The sequence below is a fragment of the Asparagus officinalis genome, chromosome 1 (assembly GCF_001876935.1).
Source record: "Asparagus officinalis chromosome 1, Aspof.V1, whole genome shotgun sequence".
Lineage (NCBI taxonomy): Eukaryota > Viridiplantae > Streptophyta > Magnoliopsida > Asparagales > Asparagaceae > Asparagus > Asparagus officinalis.
Genome location: NC_033794.1, coordinates 129,078,547 through 129,099,087, shown reverse-complemented (window position 1 = coordinate 129,099,087; position 20,541 = coordinate 129,078,547). Strand labels below are relative to the sequence as shown.

Sequence of the window (20,541 nt, the reverse complement as noted above, 5' to 3'; positions counted from 1 at the left end):
AGCTACCTACTTTTCTCTTTGAGACCCTATTCAGTCCTTCAGATCTTTCTTCCAAAACATTTCTTCAAACTTCTTTGACCGTAGCAGGTTTTACATTGAGAAAAATAAAACCCGACACAAACTACTTCTTTTGTTACTCCTATTCTGAGTTTTTCCCCCTTTTAACTTTCTAGTCAACCAAATAAAGTCATAATTTTATCTGTTGGAAATCTATAACTACGCGAAGTGGCTAATTTTGAGTACTTCATTTTTTCAGATGGATGCCATTTTCTTTCGTCAAAGCACCAGAGCAAGGTAACTGACACCAATCGTCTCTGTTCTCTTGTTCACTGGCTTCTCACGAGACTGAAGTCTTTAAATTCAGGTAGAATAGGAATCATTGCCAAATCCCTCGAAACCTCAATAGACAAAAATGCTCCTCCAAATGTTTCGCTCACAAAACTGCTTCACAAGATCCTCTCTATCAATCATGGGTGACAATCACCTCTCAAGCTCAGTAATGCTTCTTGCTCGAATGATTGGCGACACTTCTTTAACTTTAAAACTAAAGAAGCTCCCTTTGATGGCAACACAGCACCAAGATTTTGAAGATGAATCTCCCTTTGAAAGTACCGAGAAAATGCTTTTACAAGAAGAAGCATGTATTAAAGAAGCAAAAGAGATGCTGGAGCTTTTCAAGTCAGAATTAAGGAACCAAGATGCTACAAATTCAACAAAATCAAATCCAAGTGATGGAATTTGGAGCGTCGCTAAATCTTGGACTCCATGTCCAATTGGCATGTTACCTTGTTCATTTAGTTCTGCTGCAGTTCTTCCTGTTGTTGATGAGGTTGTTGATATCTCAGTCACCGAAGACATTGAAACAGATACGGGTAATTTTGTGAGTGATCGTGTTTCTTCGAAGAGGGTATCGGGTGAAATTGCTGTTGAGAATGAAAGTGGCAGTAAAAGGTTAAACGAGGGAAGAATGAGAACTGGAGTTTGCGGATATATCATCTCCTATGGAAGGTAGATTGTTGATCAATGGCATTTGGACGAAAGTTAGTGAAGAAGAGTTGCTTGATGTTGAGTCCAATATTGGAATTTTTGCCAGTTGACTGTAAGATTATACTGTAACTTATATAATTATTTTTCTATACAGATATCTATTTATTTTTTATTTGGAAAGCTCTGGCTGTTGTGCCAGTTGGGTTCTGTTCAAGACTGTCTGTCGGTCTCAAGGACCGTAAGTTGGTTCAGTTTTGCATTGCGCATTTCAATTGCACTTTGTACATGGCTTTGTGACCCATTCATTCATGTAATTCTTTCTTTTTGTCTAAGGACTTGAAGGCAGAGAGCAGGGTTGAGCCAAGGTGGGGACGTGGATCAGAAATGACAACTGAGCTCGCAAAATCTCTTGCAAACAATAGTAATTGACTGTCCGAAGCAGCTGAGGAGATGGCGGTGCTGGTTGGCGTGAACAGAGTAGAGTGGTGCATGATAACGACACTGTTTCAAGCCATATGGAGGAGGTCGAACAGCAGCGGTTTTGGCTATTGTGTTATTATTTTTATTTGGGCAACGTTCTTTGTCTGAGCTTAAGCTTTATTACTCTCGCCCGATTACGGAGGCCGGCCGAACTGGGAGTTTTTACTGCTAGGAGAGAGAGGATCGACTGCGTCAAAGCGATAGATGAGTTCTCAATCTTCTAAAACAGTGAAATCACGACTGCTCCCATTCAGGCCTTATTTTCTAACTTTTTATTTTCGGATTATATACTAATATTCTCTTTTTTTTAAAGGATATACTAATATTCTCTTTTTTGACAGCAACAAGAACATCAGATGATCTAGCTATTCTAAAAAGGAGATTTTGTTCCCATCATACTAAGCACTATATATATCAAATACCAACACGAAGTAATTCGAAGAGAATAAAAGTCCAGCAAAAACAATCATGATGCTATATACTGTACATACGCTGTACACTGCTTAAGCCATCTACATGCACATAGGTACTCTCACTCTGCCAATCAATTTACAGCTAGAAAGAATCATCAAACTTTTCACTCTGTACAGTGTAATTCAATTCAATATTGAGTTTGCTAAGGAATTACTCTCCACTTATAATGAGAGAGTGATGAGGTACTCTTTTTATATCGATGATGGTGGAAAACTCATTGTTGATGGCCTGTTTCCATGGCTCACCATCCATTTGCATGTACGCATTTTTCCACTCCCCGCCTCTGATCTCTAACCTAATTGCAGCAGCCTGAGCGACACCAGAGGATGAAAACATGAAATTTGAGGTTCTATAACAACCGTCAAATAGATAAGAGTGTTTCAAAGAAACTCATGCAAAAGTCAAGATTAGCAAGAGTTGATTGAGCAAGGGTACATGATATTTATTGACAGTTCATGTGAGAAATAAAGGGCCAATTCAATAGCACAGCTTCCAGAGGATAAAAATTGCCAGAAATGTTAGAGCTTATGCCAAAGTATATGTGCATGCAAATTCACATGCAACATTCTGTTTATTGTTAATCTTTGTAAAAGAATTAGCATTCTAAACATCATAGATAAAGAAAATCAGAGCATAATGTATGCTGTTATCAGTTTAGGTTTGAGCTCAACCCAAGACTAATTCATAAAATTAAAGTTTGAATTGTTTAAACAAGTTTCAGTTGTTTCCTGAAAACCACAGCTACCTACTCAAAGCTTTTGTTCAATTCAATAGATTCTTTTAGGACCCATCATACCTGGAGTTTCAATAATTTAATTACTCACAGTTATGAGCCACTTGAAGTTAATATGAAGTAAACAAGAGTAGCGAACATTATAATTACCAGAAAATTTTGTCAAAGAAATGTACTAACACACAGGAAAATTATAGGTGGTGTGAACAGCTTATATTTTAGAAAGGCAATCGCTGTCAAATTTCATTTGGATCCTTACTGTTTGGAAGTCATCAGTGAGGGGTCTTTAAGGTCATTGTTAGGATATGTGAAGCCTAACTATCAGACATGCCCTATGCTTCAGAAGAGAGGAGGAACAAAGTTGGAACAGGAGGAACATGATCGACGACGACGAAGTTCAAGCAAAACGACGAAGGAGACAGTTTTCTGCATCGCGGTCGACCGGCAATGGCGCGGCGGTCGACCGACGTCGTGCACAGCTGGGTGCACAGGCTAGGAGCTCATCGCGGTCGACCGAGCATGGCGCTGCGGTCGACCGGCAAAAGTCCAGAGAGCAAGCCCAGACTGCGGACAGCATCACGGTCGACCGCACATGGCGCTGCGGTCGACCGCCCAAAGTCCAGAGAGCTCGATCAGGAATAGGATTCGTCGCGGTCGACCGCACGTGGTGCGGCGGTCGACCGGAGTCGGGTTTTGGCCCAGTTTCGAATTTTAACCTGTTTTGATCTGTTTCCTGTTTTAGCTGTTAAACCCTTAAGTCTATAAAAGGGTTGATTAGGGCATGATGTATTAAGACGAAAATTAGTGAATTTTTCTCCTGCGGCGGCCGTGGACGTAGTTTCTCACATTGAGAAGCGAACCACGTAAATCTTGTGTGTTTGAGATTGTTTGATTTTCTCTCTTCTCTCCTAAATCTCTATTTTCAAATCGCATCAGGGGGGTTGTGCATCCCCAACAAGTGGTATCAGAGCGACCAGGTTCGGCGCGAGCGATTTGAGGTCAGAGACAATGGGATCTGAGAAGGAAACATCCAAGATTGAGAAGTTTGATGGAATCTCAGATCCATTAAACTCGTTCAATATTCAGTTTGACGATGAAATCCAAGCCCTCTTGATACTTGGTCAATTGCCCGACAGTTGGAAGGGTACCGTTATCTCGATCAGCGGATCATGTGGCAAATCAAAGCTGAAGTTTTCAGAGGTGGTGGACATGATTATGACTGAGGAAATAAGAAGACAAGAGGAAGGGATTTCTAATTCAGGGTCGGCGTTGAACCTTGAGGGCAGAGGAAGAAACAGAAACAGAAATAGAGGGAATAGCCGAGGAAGATCTAACTCGAGGAACGGAAGGCCAAAGTCCAGGAACCGCAAGGGCAAGAAGGAGATCGATTGCTGGAATTGTGGCAAGTTTGGCCACTATGAAAATCAGTGCCGAGAACCCCAAGAAGGACAAGGAGAACAAGACTGAAGCGAACGTGGCCTCAGGAGAATCAGATGATGCCCTAATCTGTTCGTTGGAGAGCAAAACTGAATCGTGGGTGCTGGATTCAGGAGCTTCGTTTCATGCTACCTCAAATAGAGATTTATTTGAGAACTATGTTTCAGGAAACCTAGGAAAAGTCTATCTTGGTGATGATCAGCCCTGTGATATCGTTGGCAAAGGAGTCGTGCAGATCAAGCTCAATGGGTCTATATGGAAGCTGAGCGATGTGAGACATGTTCCTAGCTTGAGGAAAAATTTGATTTTCATAGGACAATTGGCGAAAGAGGGATATGTAACAACCTTCGCATGTGATACGTGGAAGGTTACAAAGGGATCCATGGTTGTTGCCCGTGGTACGAAGACAGGTTCTCTCTATATGACAATAGATGCATGTGGTTCCATTGCAGTGGCTGAAAGTAAGTAAGACCTAAATTTGTGGTGCATTCTAGGGAAACAAAAGAGAATAAGCTTCAAAAGGGTTGGCAGAACCCCTAAGGAAGAGAAGCTTGAGTTAGTTCACACAGATGTGTGGGGTCCAGCATCAGTTCCATCCACCGGCGGAAGGTTATACTTTGTGACCTTCATAGATGATCACTCGAGGAAGACTTGGGTCTATTTCATGAAACACAAATCAGAAGTGTTTGAAGTCTTCAAGAGATGGAAGGCTATGGTTGAGAACGAGACCGGTTTGAAGATCAAGAAGCTTCGTTCTGACAACGGCGGCGAGTATGAAGACTCAGAGGTCAAGGTGTTTGAAGTCTTCAAGAGATGGAAGGCTATGGTTGAGAACGAGACTGGTTTGAAGATCAAGAAGCTTCGTTCTGACAACGGCGGCGAGTATGAAGACTCAGAGTTCAAGAAGTTCTGTTATGACAGCGGCATTAGATTAGAGAGGACAGTGCCAGGTACACCCCAGCAGAATGGCGTAGCAGAACGGATGAACAGAACTTTGACTGAGAGAGCCAGAAGTATGCGGTTACAAGCAAGTTTTCCAAAGCAATTCTGGGCAGAAGCAGTCAATACAGCAGCCTACTTGATCAACCGAGGGCCATCAGTGCCTTTGGAGCACAAAATACCTGAAGAAGTATGGAGTGGAAAGCAGGTAAACCTTTCTCACCTGAGAGTATTTGGTTGTGTTTCTTATGTTCATCTGAGTGATCATGCAAGAAACAAACTTGATCCTAAGTCTCTAAAATGTTTCTTTGTTGGCTATGAAGCAGGGATGTGGTCTTTAATGAAACAGTCCTCTACAAAGACCGTGATGTCGTTCAGTCCACTAGTTCGACACAGCGTGATCCCACATACTTTGAGTCAGAAGATGCATCAGATGGAGGCAATCCCGAAGCTAGTTCTGATGAAGAAGAAGAGTTGATGGATGAGACTACTTCAGAGGGGGCAGATGAAGATGGAGAGCCTGTTTCGCCCGTCAGAGAGTTGAGGCGGTCAGCTAGAGTCCCCAAGCCTAATCCAAAGTATCCATCACTACAGCCCAGAGCCCATCTCAACTACCTATTATTGAGTGACGGTGGAGAGCCAGAAAGTTATGATGAGGCACTTCGAGTGGATGATGCTTGAGTGATGGTGGAGAGCCAGAAAGTTATGATGAGGCCCTTCGAGTGGATGATGCGAGCAAGTGGGAGCTCACCATGAAAGATGAAATAAAATCCTTGAACACCAACAAGACATGGGAACTTGCGAAGCTACCAACGGGGAAAAAGGCCTTGAGCAATAAATGGGTGTACAGAATCAAAGAGGAACATGATGGTTCCAAGAGATATAAGGCCAGATTGGTGGTTAAAGGATTTCAGCAGAGAGAAGGAGTTGATTACACAGAGATCTTCTCTCCAGTAGTCAAACTAACTACCATCAGAACAGTCCTGAGTATCGTTGCAGCTGAAGATCTACATCTCGAGCAGCTAGATGTAAAGACAGCTTTCCTCCACGGTGATCTAGAGGAAGAGATATATATGCAGCAGCCAGAGGGGTTTACTCAGAAGGGAAAAGAGAAGATGGTATGCAGATTGAAGAAGAGCTTGTACGGCCTAAAACAAGCTCCAAGGCAATGGTACAAAAAATTCGATGGATTCATGCACAGGAACGGTTACTCCAGGTGCAATGCTGATCACTGTTGCTTTGTCAAGGAGTTTGACAACAGTTACATCATCCTGCTTTTATATGTCGACGACATGCTAGTAGCCGGTTCAGATATGACAGAGATCAAGAAACTGAAGAAGCAGCTGTCGAGTGAGTTCGACATGAAGGACCTAGGCGTAGCGAAGCAGATATTGGGAATGAAGATCAGCAGAGACAAACTCTTAGGCACACTACGACTATCTCAGGGCGAGTATATTCGACGGGTGCTTGAGAGATTCGGGATGAGTGGTGCTAAGGCCGTTAGCACACCGTTAGCTAGTCATTTCAGATTGACTAAGGAGCAGTGCCCCGAGACTGATGAAGAGAAAGATTACATGGCTAAGGTTCCTTATGCTTCAGCCATCGGAAGCCTTATGTACGCCATGGTATGTACGATACCTGACATTGCCCATGCAATGGGAGCTGTGAGCTGATTTATGTCAGATCCAGGAGAGCAACACTGGGAAGCAGTAAAGTGGATTCTGAGATACCTGCGAGGTACTATAGAAGATTGCTTATGCTTCAGGAGAGGCAAGTTAGTCCTACAGGGTTTTGTTGATGCAGACTATGCTGGTGAGATAGACCAGAGAAGAAGCACTACAGGATACGTATTCACTTTGGGCTCTACAGCTATTAGTTGGATTTCTCAGTTGCAGAAGATCGTTGCTTTATCAACGACAGAGGCTGAATATGTTGCTGTGACAGAGGCAAGCAAGGAGATGATATGGTTGCAGGGCTTCTTGGAGGAGCTGGGACAGAAAAGTGAGAAGAGTGTCCTACATTGTGATAGCCAGAGCGCAATTCATTTGGCAAAGAATCCCGCTTTTCATGCAAGGACCAAACACATACAGGTCCGCTACCACTTCATAAGATCAGCGTTGGACGAGGACATGTTGGAACTTGTGAAGATTCAAGGAAGCAAGAACCCAGCTGATATGCTTACCAAGGTTGTCACTACAGAGAAACTGAAGTTGTGTTCAACTTCAGTTGGCCTCAGCACTTGATGATATGGAGGCCGTCGCCGCAGAGAGAGCTGAAAGAGATTGATAGTTAGTCTCCAAGTGGGAGTTTGTTAGGATATGTGAAGCCTAACTATCAAGCATGCCCTATGCTTCAGAAGAGAGGAGGAACAAAGTTGGAACAGGAGGAACATGATCGACGACGACGAAGTTCAAGCAAAACGACGAAGGAGACAGTTTTCTGCATCGCGGTCGACCGCCAATGGCGCGGCGGTCGACCGACGTCGTGCACGACGGTCGACCGACGACGTGCACAGGCAGGCACTAGGGTGAGGAGCAGCTCGCGGTCGACCGAGCATGGCGCTGCGGTCGACCGCTCAAAGTCCAGAGAGCAACCCAGACTTTTAGCTTCATCGCGGTCGACCGAGCATGGCGCTGCGGTCGCCCGCCAAAAGTCCAGAGAGCCAGAGAGATTTTGAACCGCATCGCGGTCGACCGCACGTGGTGCTGCGGTCGACCGGAGTCGGGTTTTGGCCCAGATTCGTTTTTTAACCTGATTTGATCTGTTTCCTTGTTTACTTGTTAAACCCTTAAGTCTATAAATGGGTTGATTAGGGCATGATGTAAAGAGACGAAAAATAGTGAATTTTTCTCCTGCGGCGGCCGTGGACGTAGTTTCTCACATTAAGAAGCGAACCACGTAAATCTTGTGTGTTTGAGATTGTTTGATTTTCTCTCTTCTCTCCTAAATCTCTATTTTCAAATCGCATCAGGGGGGTTGTGCATCCCCAACAGTCATCTCCGTTATCAGCTTAGGTACTTTTTACAAACTTCCATTAAATCTTGCTGACGTGGCAATGGTATGACATCGCCATGTTATCAAAAAAATTAGTGAAAGTCCAAGTTTATCCTACCACATCACTGTCACATAACAAATAATAAGTAAAATACAAGTTTGTATTGAACTTGGAATTTCACTAATTTTGTTGCTGACATGGGAGGGTCACTTCATTGCCACGTCAGCAAGATTTAACGTAATTTTGTAAAAAAGGACCCGGACTGATGACTTAGGTAATATTAGGGACACCAATGATAACTTTCAAACATTAAGGACCCAAGTAATATTTGGTCAATACATCAAGGACCTCCACTGAAATTTGCCTTTTAGAAGACATAATAAACTTTCCATTAAACTCTCAGTGACTTTGGTAAAAAATTAAGAGTAGCCTGCGTTTTTAAATCTTGATCAGACCTTTCCACTCTATAATGCAGTTCGCCAATTTTAAATTTAGTACTTTTAGATGTGATCTCCCAAATCTTCTTTTAGGTACTTTATAGGTTCAGTCCTCCCTTTGTAATTTGGGAGGAACTGTATATGTTTTACATGCAATTATTTCAGAAAAAGTTCCTAAGCTTGACTACACAGAGACCAATACTATTAATAAAACATTAAAAATTTCCTGTATTTTCAGCTTCTTTTTTTAATGTGAGCTACAGCCCCAATATTTTCAGCTTTATACTTCGGGGAACTTATGTCAAGGCCCCAAAAGTAAAACGTTCATGTGTTACAACCCCTAAATTTTTTTCATGTGGTTCAGCCCTAAGAAATATCACATCATGTGCTAATTATTATGCTAACTAGGCATAAAGAGAAAGAAACAAACATAAAAGCTCAAAATACACTCATTTCCTCCTCCATCTTCGTTCTCTCCAGATCTATCATGTTAGGTCCAGTTTGATTCATGTTAAGTCTAATTTAATTCCTTTTAAGACTAATTTAAATCATGCCAAGTCTAATTCAGCTTGTTTTAGGTCTTAAAATAAGTTGAATTAGAGTTAACATGAATCATGTTAAGTCTAATTTAAAATGTTTTAAGTCTAATTTTATGCGAAACCCAATTTGGTTCATATTAAGTCCAATTTGATTCATGTTAAGTTTAATTTAATTCATTTTAAGTCTAATTTAAATCATGTTATGTCTAATTCAATTTAATTTAAGTCTAAAATAAGTTAAAATAGACTTAACATGATTCATGTTAAGTCTATTTCAACTTATTTTAAGTCTAATTTCATGTTAAGTCCAATTTTACTTCATGTTAAGGTCAATTTGTTTCATGTTAAATCTAATTTAATTCATTTTAAGTCTAACTTTAATCCAATTTAGTGTTAAGTCCAGTTTAGTTCATGTTAAGTTCAGTTTGATTCGTGTTAAATCCAGTTTGGTTCGTGTTAAGTCCAATTTAGTTCATATTAAGTCTAATTCGGTTCATGTTAAGTCAAATTTAATTCCTTTTAAGTCTAATTTATATCATGTTATGTCTAATTCAACTTATATTAAGTCTAAAAACAAGTTGAATTAGACTTAACATGAATCACGTTAAGTCTATTTTAACTTATTTTAAGTTTGATTATAATCATGTTAAATTCCTTTTAAGTCTAATTTAAACCATGTTAAGTCTAATTCAACTTTTTTAAGTCTAATTTTATTTTAAGTCCAATTTAATTCATGTTAAGTCTAATTTAATTCCTTTTAAGTCTAATTTAAATCAGTTATATAACTATTCTTTTATCATACTTTACTGTAGCAGTGAGCCCCACCATTTTGTTTTCTTTTTTCCTTTTCAACATTGGCTGCTGGGTGGGTTGGTGCTTGGCTTCATTAGGCGCCTAACATGCAGTAGACATAATATGACTATCTAACATGACTATCTAACGCTAGTCAAATGGATCATCATACTATTCTGTGGAGGACTTTATGAAAAATATATATGAAATATATACCATTAGCAGTTGCCATTTTGCTTTTCACAAACAAAAAACACTTCCGTATTAATCTTTGAACCTTTGATATAAATTTACCAATTTTAAGGCTTTTTTATGATATAGTTCATCCGTTATTCCACACACATTCATTCAGCAAAATCTTTACAAGGCTCTCCTTTTAATTTTAATTGAACATGCTATCTAACGGATGCTTGGAACATAGTTTGGGCATTTTTGTAACTAAAAGCTCTTTAACATCTCAGAGCAGAGTCCAACAAGAATCCTCTTATGCAGTAGCAGTGAAATAGTTTGAAAATTGTATTATTGCACGAATCATCTACGTCTATTAACTCATGCCATTCTAAAAGGAGGAAAAAATGCACCCTACTCAATCTAGTAGTACCAAGAAAGAACTCATAAGAGGACATCTAACTATGGATATGTAACAAGTAGTATTAACAAGGTGCAAGTTAGATATGCAATGCCTACTAAATCTGATTGTAGCAATGAGTAAATAAAAAATCCTAGCCCGTATCTAGTTTATCCATGGGCATAAGCTGGTTCGTCAAAATCCTAAGTCTTAAGTCCATAAGAGATTCCTAAAGATTGCAGGAGTTAGAAAAGCACTTTAACATAGTTAATGTTTCTATATTAAACTAATGGATGTACCTGAGCAATGTGTTTAGCATCAATGAGTTCAACCATAACAAATGAGGCATGCCACCCTTGCTTAAGGCCAAAAATTTCAAGCAGACCATCATCTGCACGGGCCTCAGCAAAGTGCTTCTGAGAAAAAGAAACGAGAATAACTGGTTATATAAAACAAAAGAGATGCATAAAAAGTGATCAGAGCAAAGCAGATATCCTAAATGATCAAAAAACTAAGAATGTAATATATGCATTAATGCTTGAATCTCTCCCGTCACTAAACTAAATGTGACAGTGTCTTGAATATCTAATGTAGAAAAAAAATCTCAAAATGAAAGATACTAGACTAAAATAAAGGATTAGCCAGGCAGAAAGAAACTTATATGGAACAGGAATATGACATGATCCCAACACGGCAGCGGGAAAGATCGTTAAAGAATATGATAACATCACTATCATGCAAAAGTAAGATATGCTTGTACAACAAATATATCCAATAAATACTCAGATTTGATTAATTAACCAAACGCGTATAAAATATGGCAGTTGTCTCAATAGTTAGAAAGTCAACTCATCTTCAAGTGTCAGAAAGAATGATGAAGCTTCATTGTGCCCACCTTAAACCTATCATGTAATGATTTACTATAGGAAGCAATGTTTTGATAAAGAAGGGCATTATAAGGGCCAATTTCAATTTATTATTGATCACTATAAGATTTTGTAAATGGCAATTTTAGGAGTTCTCTGATTAGAAATCAGGGTCCTCCAATATCATCTTTATCTCATTCTGATTGCCCAGTGAGTTAGATGTGTGAAGTTTCTCAGTTAAAAACAGAAAAGGATAAACAGGAGGAGATAAGAAGGTAACTGAGACGGCGTCATGTGTTTGCATAAATACTATTACGCTTGCATGACATACTTTCTTACACAAAAACACCTCAACTGGGACTGAGACCCTGAGAGCAACTGATTGTTCAGATTATTCTACACAGTTCCACGGTTTGAAATAATGTCCAATATTCTTTTAATAAAAATTCTATTTTAATTCAAAAAATAAAATAGTAATTCCAGCATAGGCAAATATTAAACAAATATAAAAATTTGGGTATGACCCATAACGTAAGGAACTTCACATATATAATTCATCGTTAATACCAATATAAATAAGAATTATTGAAATAAAACATATGTGCGCACCTTTTCAAGATATGCAGGCTCTGGATGACCCCATGGATTCCTTCCGCTACCATAATTGTGCAGATTCAATGCCACTAATGACCTAACACTGTAATTGAAAGAGACAAAGAAGAAACTTTTTAGCAATTATATCACAATGGAGGGAGGAAGGAGGGAGAGTAATAGAAATGTAACATTTTCAGAAGTCAGAACACCTCATGAATTTAGTACTTAAATACATACACATATAAATACAAAAAGAACAATTAATCTAATCTAAAAACATGCCAGCTCTGTTTTTTACTAGACAATGTCACTATAATAGTAAACCCCATCATCACCAACGTGGAGTTGATACGAATCAAAACTCCAAATTATGAGGGCTTGAAAGCAGATTGACCAGACCAACGGTCAATCTTACGTCAACCCTCAGCATTGCTGGTGAATTACCATGGGACGGTTGTTAATACTTATAGTGGGTAGGAGAGTATTGGTCTTCATGCATTTTTCTCTGATGTTGTCTCTATGAAGGGACAACTCTCGAAAACTCTCCTAGAATATTTGTATTTATATAAAGGGGAAAGGTGATAAACTTTCTATGGCGTCATCTCTAGGATATGGTTGCCAACCAGATAGCCTAATGAAACGTATTTACAGCATTCTGATTCTTAACAGTGAAAGGAATCTGTACATACTCTGAAGGAACTGGAATCTGCTCCCAATCTGAAAGAATGAACCTTTTAATGTGAAGCCGTAGAATATTCTTGAGTCCCCTGAAGCAAAATTTTAGAGATCAATATAGAGCAAACTATTGCACAGACTAGCATTCAGATTTACGATAATTTTTCAAAACCGGTAGAACTGGCATGATAAAGCAAACTGGACGAACATGAACTAGAAGTTATGATAAGAGAATAGGACATGGATAAGGCAGGCTATAAGATCTATCACTCAACTAGAAGAAAAGAAACATTTCAGAAGGCTTAACAGAGTGTTGCTGGTAATTAACAACAATATAAAAGAAAACAGAAATTCATTGACACTTTACGTTTCAGTAAATGTCCTGAAGCTTGCCAAACAACATAGATCTAGTTTTTTTTAAGAACCCTTTAGAAATTCCCAATTTTCTCCACGTGTCCATGGCAGACAGGATATAACCTATTATTGGTAACCAGGAGAAACTTTCGAGAGGAATAAGTTGGGTGTTTAAGATACTGGTCCGGAGAGACTTGCCATAGCTACTACCTAATGCCTCTGCTACTCGCTACTGCTACTTCTGCTATTGCTTCTTTTTATTTTTACAATAGACTAACTAGTCATACTTATTGGTATAATTTTCCTACTTTACTTTATTTTTTCCGTAGTTTTCTTATTTTATTGATTCCAGGCATTTTATCAATTTTATTAATTATTTTTTAAAAAGAAAAAAGATAACAAATAATGTTTGTGCACTCTAAGTGACAGATCTGCTTAGCATATTTTGTAACACTGAAAAAACATATATTTCAAACAATCATGTCCAAATAACAAAATCCATGACATTTGACGGGCTATATTGACGAAGACATGGAAGTATTTTGCAATAGTTACGAAATAGAGACAGGAAATGATAGAACTTCTACAGCGAAGAAGACGTAAACATTATCATGAAAAGTTAAAGAAAAACAAACCTCAAACCTGGACTACCTACGCAAGGTGTGCAGAACCATCCCTGTGTACAACTATATCCAGCATATATCAACTGGTTCAAGAAACACCAAATTAAATCCTTATTTACTAATAATAATGCCTAATAGCAATTGAAAATCAACAAACTTGAGAAACTAAACAATAGATGGCAAAATTTGTGCATTCATTATGCACTAACTAAATGTGCTCAACAAAAGGGTCCTCAGATACCACAGAAAAAGCGCCAGCAAGCTAAAGAGAAATCAATCACTAAGTTGTTAATGTAAAGAATCTACATGATAAAAGGAGTGATCAATCGCGTGATGGAATTTCCATGAGTAAAAGAACTTCTTTTACTAAATTTAACAAGCATGTGCAAGATTGTATGTGCACCCAAAATCACTCGTCACTTTGATATCTGTGCCATATATATCACTCAAGGAATGCAACAAGCCAATAACAAGGAGAAACTGTAGCATGATGTAACAATTTAAAGGGAGAGAAGCTCTAGAACATAGGACGAGGAAGAAGATATCAACAAATTTTATCTTACTCATTAAGGTTTCTCTCGACCTAAGTGGATCGCATCTGCATCAGTTCCCGCTACAAAAGTGTGGTATTGAATGTACAGGGTATAGACAGATCATGGAAAAATGGCACCACAAAACTATAAGCCATCTCTTTCAAACTTGCAACATAAGCGGGATGGATATTTGACAAGGGATGCAACCAGATTGCACAAAAAACCTATACAAATCAGACCAGGAAAATATACATGGTTTGCTGCAGCGATCTATCCCTGTCAAAGATAAGAGAGAGATCTATTATATCAAAGGTGGTTACATGAAGATAACAACTGTCAAAAACTCTCTATTAAACCCAAAAAAAGATCTCTAGTGACCTGCAAAACTCTGACAATGAAGCAGGAAAGAAATTCAACAAAAGATCTCTAGAAGTTGCTTTGGATACATTAAAAGTGACCACAAGTGAAAGGCTCAAGTGTAAAATATGCACAACAATTACATATTTATATTGCTAACAGGAAAAAGGAAAAGAAAATGCATCAGACAAATAATGAGAAGAAATCAGAACCAAACCTTGTTTGAAATCGGTCCTTGGGCGATGTAAGGCTTTGTATTACGAAGGTGGTGGAAACCATAAGCAACTTGAGCATCCATTCCTGCATCACTTCATACTAGTTATGCCCACCAACTAAAGAAAGAACCTCACAGTATAGCATTTTGATCATGAAATCATATGAGGGAGGTTCAACTACTACACAACCAGTCAACTATAGATTCATCTGTCACATCCCCTAAACCCAGAAGAAAGTAGTAAATGAAACTCTTTGTAACAGTAAAGACACTGTCAAGACGAAATATTGAGCTTTTATATACTTCTCTAAACTCAACTAACCAAAAGTATACTAGATTCTCCATTAAATTTAATCAGGACTATCTAAAGACACTTATTGATAAGTTAACACATAAATGTTAACGTTTGTGTATGATAGTTCGAAGGACAGATATACTTCAACTGTCACAGTTTCTGCAACATAGCAGAAATAGTACACAATACAACATTGTAACAGCAAAGACATGAGGTACATCTTTGAACAAAGGTATATACTTTTCTAAGTTTAATAAGGTGAAAGTACACTACCCTCTAATTGATTATGTTTGCAGTTTAACTTGTTCAATTTACTGGTCGTATTTTCAGAATATTAGACTGATAAGATTGAAATTAATACTATAAGTAGTTTCCACTTGTATAGAAGGTCATGTACAGGCCACGGTGGGCATTGACATAGCTAATAGCAGTGTGATATGTAGTTTACTAGAACATCACCTTCTAACTGTGACCCGTGAGAATCATACATAAAGTTCTCAACCATGGGGAGAGACAGGGGAATGCGTTGACAAAAATTAATAGACGTAGAAATTATGCGTAAGCGTGTGAGAGCCTGCTCATACCTATGCTAAAGTAATTGTAGAAGACACCTTCAACGCATAAATTCTTCTCAGGAACTGTAACTTCACTAGTAATATCCTGCAGCAGTATTGATACTTTCACAACATGTGATACAATAGAAACATACTGCAGAATTAATAAAGTAGTAAATTACAAAGAATCAGGTAGTGGATGGAGAGTCTTTAACAGTATGCATCTAATTATTAACAAATGGACCACAAAACCATTTTGAACCCAAAGATTGATTTCTTAAGCTAACAGTGTATATCAAGCATGTCAAACAAAAGCTTAACAAGTCAGGATTTGGAAAACAATTATTATACATCCTAGTTAAACCCCCCGACTTCATTTTTTTATAAAAAGATAAAACCAAATGATATGTTTAGCTTCCACGTGAAGTAGGACAAGAATGTTTGTATCAATATCTACACCAGGACTATTACTTCCCAGCTCTATACCAGGTCACTAACGATTTTACCCATAAATATGTGCTGCCTCTTGGGCCATTAAAATTTTCCAAGGCCTATTAACGTATCCAGACATGTACAATCAGTTAGATTGTCACCCCAACAACTTGGCCATCTGTAGCTGGTAGCATCACTTGACATCTGGTGACTTGCATCAGAGTTATAACTTTATAAGATAGTATTTTTGTTACCTAAAAAGAATCTTATCACAGGATATGCTACCATCTCATCAATTCACCATGTCAATTCCACAAGGTCATTAGATAAGAAAACATGGAACAGAAAGAGTAAAGAAGTCTCAATAATAACCTCGCTTAGAGTGCATTCTCCCATGTTCCTGAGAGAGAGTGGCAGCTCAAGCTTTTCCCCCACTGGCATTGAGACCAAGACATGCCAACTGCACCCAAAATACTTCACGTTTTCATATACACTGGATCTTTTTTATGCACCAACAGAGGGTTGAAAGAGCTTAGAAATGGAAGCACTTCAAAACAAATTAACAAAGAATAACTCATTCTGCAAATTAAGGAGAGAGCTTTTATCAGAAAGCAGCTGTTTATTTTTCTTTTTTCTTGTTTTTTTCCTCTTTTGTGAAAAAGGTTGCTCATAACATATTGATCCTTGCTAAGGTTTATACTGTTATAGCTTTTTCATAGATGAAGTTTGAAATGAGTATGCAAGAAATGCAAAGAGTTTTGGTCAATAGTTGCAGTAGCCAGCAGTAACTGCTCAATAGAATGTAACTGGACCAATTTGATGCAGCAGCAACGAAGACATGATTATAGAATTAATGAAGAAATTATAACTGATGGCTAAAAGATGTAAAGATCTAGTAATGAGGCATTTTAAAGAAAAAGGAAATAAACTGGAAATATAACTCATGAAGAATGAGCCTCAAGCCTTTATGTGAATCTAAGTTGTAAATCTAAGTCATCAAGAGAACCCAACTTACAGTCTAAGTGAAAAGTTACAGTCCAAACTATTAGTTTGATTATAATCAAAACCAGAGATGTCTTAGATCTATGTTGGTGTTAGATTTTATTAGTTTTGTTAGCTATATTGGTAGTTGGGTATATGGATCTATTATCTACACCCATTGGTGCAATCCTAAACTCTATTTGATGCAGGTTAGGTTTGGGGAACAATAAATTTTTGGCTCTTTCTCTCTACATTTGGTTTTCAGGATCTTGATGCTTTAACAGAAAACAGAAGACCTATACAATGACATAATATAGTAGATGCATCTTTAATCCATGCTCCATTTTCAGAATCTTGATAAGTTATGAGAAAATCCCAAAAAACACATTATCATTTAGTCAGTTATTAAAACTCTAGCTTTTCAACCAATTTCTTTGCAACAAATGCAAAAATAATCAGGTCATGTATTATAATTTTTACACTCCACGCCTCCCACAAGCAAATTTGTGACTCCAGGTGATCATGCACCCCCACCTAAAAAGAAACATAAACCCAACGGACACAACCACCGCAAGAGGGAGAACACCTTTTCCCTAGATACAAATTTTGATGGCTTACGATGTCATACACTGTAACATTAATATATACATCCCTCAGTGCTATCTATGTTCGAAAGGTAGTAGATGCACCAAATATGTTTGCTTGTGTGCAGAAACAGCTTGCACTTAGAAGCGAGAACCACAATAAGATAATGTCAAAGGTGCATTGTATATCTGCAAAAAAATTGTCAGCATTTCTTGACATCCAAAATTGCAAGCAGACATAATCATATGCCAGAGTAACTACAAGTTTCTACCATGGAAATGCTTCATGATCTTGAAATCAGAAGCACAACTAAAACATATTAAACTCCTAATGCTTTTCGGTTTTTTTTCCTAATTGAATAACTAAGATTCAATTATTTGCAGAAGATTAATGACTGGTTATGTGATTTGATGCTCCGTAGGGATTCTAAGTCGTACATGGTAAAAAAATATATAAATCTGCTTTTAATAAAATAGACATCACTGTGCATTTTGATAAACAATACCTGTCAAGATGGCAAATAGGACCATTAGTTGCCTTGTGGAGAGATCGTTTCACAGCAGATCTCCACGCAAAAGGAAATGAACCTCCCTACAGGAAGGGCAGTAGTAAAGCTATATATATCAACTCTTCTAAATCTTTTCCCCCTTTGACGAAAGTGTTGATTCTGCATGTAACAGTCAAACTAATGATGCAAAAGCCCCTTACCCAGCCAAAACTCCGTGATAGATCATTGCCTGTGCCAAGTGGAATAATAGCAACTGGAGGAACTGGGCCTCCAAGCTCGAAAAGTTCTCCAAGACTTCCTAATACCCAACCAACAGTACCATCACCGCCTGCAACCTGCAGGCAGAACCAAAATACGAATCATTACATGTGAATAAGGAAATGAACACAACCATTAGAATCATAATAGATGAGTGGGAAGAAGTTCACATTTTAAAATACAAACCTCAACACAGTGAAAGTGTACTGTCTTCTAACCATAGATAAAGAAAGCATGACAGGTAAAGTTCTAAGCTAACGTACCACAACCCTCAACTTCTGACGAACACCCCGTGCACAATTGTCACCGAGTTCAGCCAACTGCTCCAAGACGGCTAAGCTGAAGTGAACAAACTCGATAGGATTCACATGCGAGAGATGAAAAATCTGCATCATTTATGATTTTCTGTAACTCCAGATATTACACCTTATATGTTATATAAACTTAGGACAAAGATTAAAAGATAACTAAACTCAAGGCGCATATTCTTGAACACACATACTGATATAACATATATGTCTAAAATATACATGTTTGTATGTATACTTGGATCTTTTTGGTAGGAATACCATTCAAGCCTTTCCCACTAAAATTTGATGTCCATCCATTTTTGTAATCTACTTTGTTAAAGTAAATACATATGTATATTTTTTTACCCATTCTTGCAGGCAAACACGAATTGGTTAGTCCAAAATAGTATGTTGCAAACCTACACTTTAGGACACAGAAATTTTGATAAATCAGGACTTTTTTCATTAATAAACCCAAAGTTTTACCACACACTTCTAAAATCATTCTTAGATCCAAAATACCGATACTAAATTACTTTTAAACCCAGTCTATGTTTCAGTTGATATAATGATGTCTAAGTTGATATAGTTGGTGTATAAGTAGCTATACGTGAGCCTAAGTTGCTATATTTAGTGTATTAGTAGCTATATTTAGGTTTAAAATGCTATAGGTGGGTTTAATAAATGTTCAGTGTGGATATTTTGGGTTTAAGAATGATTTTGGAAGTGTGATGGGTTAAAAATAAACAAAAGGAAAACTTTGGGGTTATTAACTAATATACCTTGAATTATTTTGTTACGTCATCTACTGGTTCTTCAAAACTACTGAGCTTCTGAACTTCTTGGACTCATCAAAACTACTGGATCCATGAACCCAGATCAAAAAAAAATGCAAATGACTAAAAGAAAGTTCATATTAGAACTCATCTTTTTTTACCTATATTGTCCCAAAATCAACTATATTTGCAAATGACACCCTAAACCTTGATTTTAGATGTTATGTCATTTATGGGATCTTTAAAACTACTGAACTTCTAATTTTCTTGTGCCCATCAAAATCAAAAACTACTAGATCCATCTCTATACTCACAATCCTCAAAAACATCACTCCAAAAGACTAAAAAAAGCAAATAATAGAACCAAGACTTTTACCTATGTAAGCACCCAGTTCAACCATATTTGCAAACTAGACTGTAAACCTAAATATTAGCTAATTTACCCCCAATTCTACCATGGATATTCCTTTTTTCCCTTGGTTAGTTGCTTAGCTGATATTTTCCCCTTCCATCATTCATAGTTGATTTCGGGATGTAAGTAAATATTCAAAAAAAAAGAGAACTAAATATTTTCATAATTACGAGAAGTTTTGAGCCATCAAGATTCTTGAACTCATCAACACTCCAAGACTGCTGCAATCAAGAGCTCATAAGCTCATCAAAACTACTAGATCCGTTCTCTAACCTCCTAATCCTCAGGAATCAAATATTTCCAGAACTAGGAGAAGTTCTGAGTCATCAAGATTCTTGAAATCGATACCTGCTCTTCTCCCATGAGCTCTCGAAGCCTCTCCCCAATCTCCAACCCTCGTCTCCCTCCACTCTTCGAGTTGACGAAGACGACGATCGGAGCCTCGGGAATCCCCTGGCCGATCTCCTTCAGCGGGAAGGACTTTCTCGCCGTCGCCACCGGCGTCTTCTGCGTCGCCGCGTCCTTCATCGCCTTCCTCAAATACTCCGGGATCGTGATCCGGCGCCTTAGATCCTCGCGATCGATCGTCGACGCCGAGATCAGACCGCACGCGCGTAGCGAGTCGGCGATCGACGATCGGATCGCTAACGACCTCGACGCTTTCGCTCTCTCCGGCGATGCCGGAGTACTCCTCTCCGCCGCCGGAGTCTGAGACATTGATTGATTTTGGTTGGTTTCTTGATTTTGGCTGGGTTTCTTGAAAACTGTGAGACAGTAGTGAGAGTGTTTGATGAAGAGAGTGGGAGATTTAGGTGGGAGTTTTCTTTTATTTCGTTATTTTTATTTTATTTCA

General features: G+C 38.3%; 2 protein-coding genes across 8 annotated transcripts in view; one reads left to right on the top strand and one right to left on the bottom strand.

Moving 5' to 3' along the window:
* Nucleotides 1-2,605, top strand: part of LOC109846339 — a 12,271-nt gene extending 9,666 nt beyond the window's left edge. For 3 of the 7 annotated variants that reach the window (XM_020415653.1, XM_020415714.1, XM_020415592.1), the window contains 3 exons: nucleotides 257-1,008; nucleotides 1,142-1,225; nucleotides 1,330-2,139. In XM_020415653.1, coding sequence (XP_020271242.1) covers nucleotides 413-1,008; nucleotides 1,142-1,225; nucleotides 1,330-1,375 — 726 coding nt within the window. In that variant the 5' untranslated portion in view covers nucleotides 257-412 and the 3' untranslated portion in view covers nucleotides 1,376-2,139. Of the gene's footprint in view, nucleotides 1-256; nucleotides 1,100-1,141; nucleotides 1,226-1,320; nucleotides 2,140-2,246 lie in introns of those variants that run through there. The other 4 variants (XR_002248569.1, XR_002248568.1, XR_002248555.1 and 1 more) reach the window with 4 other exon arrangements.
* On the bottom strand, nucleotides 1,919-20,541 carry LOC109846273 (diacylglycerol kinase 4-like). Its single transcript, XM_020415517.1, has 12 exons — nucleotides 20,037-20,541; nucleotides 18,474-18,596; nucleotides 18,153-18,287; nucleotides 17,950-18,035; nucleotides 16,251-16,338; nucleotides 15,477-15,552; nucleotides 14,601-14,683; nucleotides 13,506-13,576; nucleotides 12,531-12,608; nucleotides 11,857-11,944; nucleotides 10,681-10,797; nucleotides 1,919-2,250 (listed from the first exon to the last, which is right to left on the bottom strand). Exons 1-12 carry the CDS (start codon nucleotides 20,403-20,405, stop codon nucleotides 2,092-2,094), a joined length of 1,473 nt encoding a protein of 490 aa, XP_020271106.1. The 5' UTR covers nucleotides 20,406-20,541; the 3' UTR covers nucleotides 1,919-2,091.